This window comes from Ictalurus furcatus, chromosome 19, assembly GCF_023375685.1.
Source record: "Ictalurus furcatus strain D&B chromosome 19, Billie_1.0, whole genome shotgun sequence".
NCBI classification, from domain to species: Eukaryota; Metazoa; Chordata; class Actinopteri; order Siluriformes; family Ictaluridae; genus Ictalurus; species Ictalurus furcatus.
Genome location: NC_071273.1, coordinates 7,120,271 through 7,127,642, shown reverse-complemented (window position 1 = coordinate 7,127,642; position 7,372 = coordinate 7,120,271). Strand labels below are relative to the sequence as shown.

The window sequence follows — 7,372 nt, the reverse complement described above, 5'->3', positions numbered from 1 at the left end:
TAGTCCAGACTACTACAAACCATCCTCGTTTAAAGATCCGTCAGTTAAGCCTTGCCAGTTCTCCCCTGTGGAGGAGGTTTCAGAACAGTCCACTCCCGAACAGAGTCCGGACAAAGAGCAAGCCGGAGGTCCCACGACCAGCAGCAACAAGTCCATCAGCTCTGCCAAATCCGGTCACTCCAGTAACCCCAACCAAACCAGTAAGCCCCAGTCTGCGGCCTTGAAACCCCCTCCTCCACCTGCCTGCCCTCAGCCGCTGCAGAGGAGCGGTAGCATGGAGGAAACCGCCAGTGCTGCCAGCTTCCTGCTCGGCCTGTCCCGCTCTCAGCAGCAGTTGGCCAAAACCGGGTTAGGCGCACTAAAAGGCTGGCACTCCGACATCCTCCTGGCGCCCGTCACCGGCGGCTGGTACCTCTCGTCCGAGTCGGCACGGTTCTACTCCACCTCGGCCATTTTCAGCGGCGGCGGCGGCGGCGCAGGAGCCGGAGGCGCACAGAGCAGCTTCACGGCGACATACAGCTGCAGTCAGGGCTTGGAAGCAGTGAGGAGGCGTAGCAGACAGAGGAGCAGCGAACGCGGAGACTCGCGCCGCAGCTGGCACGAAGAGAGCAGCTTCGAGAAGCAACTGAAGCGGCGGAGCTGCCAGATGGAATTCGGCGACGGCATGACCGAGAGCCGCTCCAGAGAGGACCTAGGGAAAGTAGGCAGCCAGTCCAGCTTCTCCGGGAGCATGGAGGTCATCGAGGTGTCCTGAAAGAGAAAAAGAAAGAAAGAATTGAATGTCGCTCTTAAACTGAATCACGACTCTCTGTAAGAAGGACGATTTTGTGGGTTATTTCCCCGACACAAAATCTTTTTTCAAGTGCTTTTCATGGACTAGAAAGTAGTGGTGCTTCTTAGGCTTTTTTTTTTTTTTTTTTTTTTCCCCCCACCCAATGACCAAGAATATTTTTGTATTCGTAGAGCTGAATTCTGCAGGTAATAACGTTCACCGAATACAGCTCCCTTTTTCGGATTGTCCACGAGCGGACACTCGGACACTTTCAGTCGATTATCTCTGGGTTTCTGTGTCCGTTTTGTTTTAGCTGAGCCTGTTTCGTCAGTGGATCAGTACCGATCACCATGTCGCGACCGATCCAGTACGTCTGTCTGACTCCAATACGGAATCTTGAGCCCGAAACTGAAGCACGAATGAAGCTGATTGAAGATTTTTTTGTTTTTTTTTTTCTTCTGCTACATACTACAAAGGGTGTCTACGTAGCAACTATACAGTACCTCATGAATCCAAATTAAGGGCTTTCCTCTCTCTCTCTCTCTCTCTCTCTCTCTCTCTCTCTCTCTTTGCTTTTTTTTTTTTTTTTTTGCTTTTACTCATAAGTGTAGCTTTCAATGGTTAAAATCTCAGGTCTTATTTTGAGCAGCAGGAAAAGACATTTATAAAGGAGTCCCTTTTGCTTTGAATTACGGCGTTAAGATTTAAACGCCTGTAAGAGATTTTTTTCAGGCGATCCACAATCAGTCGCTTCACGTCAGAACGCAAAGACTAAACGCGTACGTTAGCCGAACGAAGTGCGGGGACTGAACTGAAGTTCAGACGGTAGAGGTGGAGCTGGAAAAGGCCAGGTGGTATGGCTTGTCGTGTAAATGGTGGGTTGTTAAAGCAAGTGATATGGTGGGGGGGGGGGGGTGAGGGGGCGGAGGAAAAGGAAGAGGCTGGAACTCTCGTTTCAAAAGGCGCAACTCGATCTCGAGATCAGAGCGCATTATTGTCCTCTGGAACAAACGTCTTTTAGAGCGTAGGAAATAAACACCTTTTCAAGTTGTAATCAAAGCTACTCTGCAGTGTGAAACGGCACACCACAGCGGTCGCTTACCGATTGGACATCATCAAAAAAAAAAAAAACTCGACAGATTTGTGCCGTCGGTTCAATCAGTAATTAAAAAAAAAAAGCCAGCTTTATCGAGGAGGAAATACCCAATCAAACGCAGAGAAATAAGAGACTAAAGCCAGACGAATGCCCGACTCGGTTTGATCCCTCGGATTACACGAACATCATAACTCTACAGACGTCTACCATCAGGAACACGATCAATGATCAAACGAACGCGTCTACTGTTGACTTTAACATTTACCATGATCTCCCATAACATACCGCATGTTATCCAGCCTCAGACCTACATTCCATTAAATACCATATCAAGAGTTTGTGGGTCACGCAGATGTTCTAGTGTGAAACATCTGCTTGTCACGTGCAACTCGCACTCAAAGTGGCTTTTAGAAGGGGTCGGGTCACATGATCGTGGTAAAATGGTTGAGCGAGCAGCTAAATGAACACTTTGTTTGTTTTTGCCAGTTAAGATCATATTAACTTTCTAGACCCCAGTACGGTATACACTATGCGGCCAAAAGTATGCGGACACCAGACCATCACACCCCTACGTGCTGTTGCACCAAAGTTGGAAGCACACGATTGTATAAGATGGCGTTGTATGCTGTAGCGTTACAGTTTCCCTTCACTGGAACTAAAACCCGCGCACAAAGCCAGCGCCATGAAGACATGGGTCGCCAAAGTTGGGAGTGGAAGAACTCTAAGAGTGTCGCAAAAGTCCTGAGCTCAACTCCACGGGAACACCGACCTCCTCATTCAACACCTCAGAATCTAGTGGAGCGCCTTCCCAGAAGAGTGGAGGGTATTATAAGAGTAATGGAACGGGAAGTTCGACAAGCACAATGATGGTCAAGGGTTCACAAATCTTTTGGCTGTATAGTGTATTTTGCTCAGCGGTAGAGAAAATGCCAAATATAGCAGGACGACTAGGTGACTATAGGTCCGTCATCATCTCTACCGTAATCACTGGAGTTCAGAGTCACCCTTTATTACGCATAAATTCTTATATTTCGCAGCTACATTTACTATCGGATAATGTAAGGAAGTATTACGGTCCTGTCAGTATTGTAGGCTCGTGAGCGAGTTCTAGCTTGGCCTCTTCTCGTGCCTTTATAAGACTGAACAAAAGGAGCTCTTCAGGTATTTCACCCTTTCATCCATCCCTTATCCTGTCCTCAAAACAGAGTACTGATCGTTACCACTCCAACACGGATCCGCGTCGTCGTCGCTAATCTCCGTCGAATCGTTGCTAATCGACTCTTCTACCCAGGAATGTTCCCGGGACAGTGCCTTCTACACCTCCAGAACCTTGCAAGTCAAAAATGGATTTTCGTGTTTCTTTCATTTCTCAAAGTGTGTTTGTGGTTTTTTTTTTTTTTGTTGTTGTTGTTGTTGTTTTGGAACAGGACACAGGTGATGAAAGCAGGTGACGTATTCGATTCGAAAGCTTCCCTAAAGCTGTGAAGATACTCCTGTAAATAAGTGCATTCTTTGTCAGTAATCAGCGATTAAATGATGATTTTTTTCTCCTCCAGTGAAAATGTAAGAATCAGCAGCTTTACTTTACTTTATGATTGAACTATTGAGCCTCTTAACCAGGAGAAGAGTTCGACCGTCTGCGGCTTCTTTGCAAAGACTGAGCTTCACATTCAAGATGCACGGCGAGCCTCAAAGCCAGGCCAAGTGAAAATTCCTATAGGTAAATCTTTGTGGCCAAATTACAGTATATATATATATATATATTTATATATATTTCCCCCTAACTGAATGACTGCGTTATGATCGTGCCTACGTAACCGAGAAGCATAGAGGAGACGGTACAAGCGTGTGACGTGTGTGAATGGCCTTTTAGAGATGCCTGAGAGTATGACGTGCCTTTTCCTTCCACCGTATGCAGTTTTACAAGTTCTTTGATGTTGGTGGTTATTATTAGTTGTATGTTTTGACAGTTGAAATAAACCTAAACCGGTACTCAACACATGCGATGCTCTGTCCACATTTTACTCCACTTAGCTAAAGAACAGATCCAGGAACAGCACTTCTGCTCGTATCCTAAAGTGTGTAAGGTGTATTTTTTTATTATTTTTTTTTCCCCCAGTGACACAGCGAGTTACATCCTGATGACCGTTTGAACGCACCAACCTGCCATTCATATCCGATTTGAGGGAAGGAAACCGAACAAAAAAACGATGCCACTTGTGAGATCCTAAAATATTCTAGTGTAAAGCGCCGGGGTTTGTAATCCTGGGATTTGGTCTTGTGAGCCAGGGGTAAACAAATAGGCAGAACTCTGGCCTCTTTGGCCGAGTAAATAAATAAATTAATTAATTAATAAATCGAGGAGCAGATTATTATCAAGTAGCAGCACAACAGTCTTTTGGCCCACTGTTGCTTTGTGCACATAAGAAAAAGACCTACCCATGTCCACTGATATACACTAGGGTTTCTTTTTGTGGTGAAATTCTGTTTTTCTCTCTTCCTGCTAGGATTTAGCAATGTTAGCACCTCTGCAGGTCATCCTTATAGTCAATAGACAGTGACACAGTTCACATTTACACACACCTAGGCTAAAGATATTACAGAAAAGCTTTTCACGTCACACATTACTACACATTTCTTTTGGTAAGTTGTTAGATTAATATTAGAAACAGCAGTGGGTCAAACGTTTACATGAGCTAAGTTGACGGTCTCTTTAATTAAACAGTCTGGAAGATTCCAGAAATTGGCGTAATTACATTTAGAAGCTTCCGATTGGCCGATTGTCATCATTCAGGAGTGCACCCGTGGCTGTAAAAGGGCCAGCGCCTTTTTTTTTGTTGTTGCTCCTGATCGCTTGGGAACGTCCAAGCGACTCAACCAAGCCCTCAGAAAAACCTTGTGGAAGTTTCTCCACAATTCCTACGGGTTCCTCCTCGAGAGCAAATTTCCGAGGTACCGACCGAAGGTACCACGTGCATGTGTACAAACAATTTTATGCAAATCTAAAATCACCCGGGAACGCTCAGACACCGAATGATTCAGGCAAGAGGCACAGGTTAACTCGCAGCGATGAACGGACTTTGGTCTGAAAACTTCAAGTGAACTTCCAAGACAGCGACAAACAAACTGGTGGACAATCACCGTCAAGAAAGCCCTACACGGCCATGGCCTGAAAGCCCGTCGTGGAAAGACGAAGCAATTATTCCAAGACCTTTTTGAAGGCGTAGATTAAACAAAATTAGGCCGCGATGATCAGCACTATGTACAATGGGAAAAGGGTGAGGATTTAAGCTGAAGAACACCATCACCAACCAACTGTGAAGCATGGGGGTGGCAGCATCATGCTGTGGGCACATTTCCAAAGCTCTAACAAAGTGAATCAAGACAACAAAGTATTGGAACGGTCCTCACAAATCCCCGATTCGAACCCTATAGTTGTAACATTTGTGGACTGAACTGAAAAAGCGTTTCTGAGCAAGAACGTATTGTATACAAACATGACCGACTAACACCAGTTCTGTCAGGAAGAACGAGCAAAAACGTGTATTAAAAACCTAAAAACGTATTGTGAGGACCTTGCGGAAGCAAACGCGAGAGTTCGACGATTCAAGTTTAAGCACTTAAAAGGCACCAAATACTAACAAAGTGTAAATGTAAACTTCTGACCCTCTGAAGATCTGCTATCGTAAACAAAAGCTGAAAGCAATCTGGCGCTTAACTGTTATTTTTGAAAGTACCTTGTATGAAAAATAATAATAATAATAATAATAATGAAGTAGATGTCCTTACAAAGGAATGGTATAGTAACATGAAATGTGTGGAGAATTTAAGTAAGGTGTATGCAAACTTTTGGCCTCGACGGTAATACCAAACACCTTTAACGTTTCATAATAGAATTTATACGCCGCAGGAAGTGTTAATCCAAAATGGTGGATACCTTCTGCTCTCAAAGTGGGGAGTTTTCTCAGCAGTGGACATCGGGGACGTACTGAAGCTGATGCCTTACCCTGAAAAAGCGTATTCTATACCAAAATCCAACTCCATTATGCATTCCACTCAGGAAGTCTAGCTCTGCTAACTACAGGCCTGGTTTCAAATCCCCGCAACGTGCCGTTCTCACACAGGTCTTCTTCTGACCTCTTGCTTACGTGGGTATTATCTGCTCCACCCTGACATCGTTTTCATCATATCTCCAGGACTGAGTTATTAAAATATGTTCTGAGATGCAGAGTATCAGAATGATTCTAATTAGGCGTCTGGAGAAGTTCAGTTGCGTTACCTCGACGAGAGCTGACTACAGGTCAAGAGTTTCCCCAGGAGTCTCGTTCCTTCATGTATACTAAATCATTGAACTCACCGATCAGATCACGTGGCTACTACATTTCCTGGATGATCTGAAACTCAGGCTTGATTAAAGAAAAAAACAAAACAAAAATCTCCCAACTCTAATTCGCTGGAGCTGTCGATCATCACCAACTCTCTCTCGCTCTCACACACAAGTCGTCAGAGATTAAGAATCTCGGCATGACCTTATAGCGTTTTTTTTTTTTTTCCCCACCGGACGGTGTGCCATGGCTTAGCGAAAAAAATACCCATAATCCTCTATGTTGTTGCCATGCTGAATTTGGCTTCCTTTCTTACACAGGTAGAGTGTGCTGAGCCAGGACATGCAGGTCAAGCTAAAAAATACTACAGACCACGAACTGGACAAATACAGTCGAACAGATATCCCGATTAACGACTGGCTGACGTCACTTCTCAAAAATCTTCAGTAATGATAATGAGTCTTTATCGGTCACGTAGACATTACAGCGAAATTCTTTTCTTCGCATACCCTGGCATGTCAGGAAGTTGGGGTCAGAGCGCAGGGTCTGCCATGATACAGCGCCCCCTGGAGGGCAGGGGGTTAAGGGTCTGGCCCAACAGTGGCAGCTTGGCAGTGCTGGGACTTGAACCCTCGACCTTCTGACCAGTAAACAAGAGCCTTAACCACCAAGCCACCACTTTCTTCTTCTCCTTTCCAAAAAATCCTTTATTTATGGTGGATTTAAGAAGCAAACTCTCAAATAAACATCAGTTTAACGTTTCAAATTCATTCACACACACACAGAGAGAGAGTAATGTTTTGTTTTTGTTTTTATCACTGTGTATCCTGATGGTATATTTCTTTCCCTTGATCGAAGGAAAATCCACAACTTTGTTTGCGCAGACTCGTGCACAGACGTCGTCCTGTAAGGTTTGTACTCAAACGCGATCGCTAAAGATGAACGTTTTTGGCACACTCGGCCGTGTTTGGTTGCTCGGGCAGCCATTAAGTGAACGTTTGCTGAACGTTGGACGTGTTCCATTGACACACAGTCACTTATTAGTTCACTGTGTTTTACACTTCGCTGGAGAGAAGCAGGACGACTGGTTTTGAAATTTTGAGCGATATTTCACGACGTGTGCCGAACACAAGCCACCACCTGATGATCTACGACTTTTACAGGTACAGTTCTGTGACG

General features: G+C 44.8%; 1 protein-coding gene across 2 annotated transcripts in view; it reads left to right on the top strand.

Annotated features, from left to right (window-relative positions):
- dusp16 (dual specificity phosphatase 16) overlaps window positions 1–4,634 on the top strand; it is a 29,870-nt gene extending 25,236 nt beyond the window's left edge. For both annotated transcript variants that reach the window (XM_053650650.1, XM_053650651.1), the window contains exon 7: window positions 1–4,634. This exon is cut by the window's left edge and continues 414 nt beyond it. In XM_053650650.1, coding sequence (XP_053506625.1) covers window positions 1–754 — 754 coding nt within the window. In that variant the 3' untranslated portion in view covers window positions 755–4,634.
- The last annotated feature ends 2,738 nt before the right edge of the window (window positions 4,635–7,372 follow it).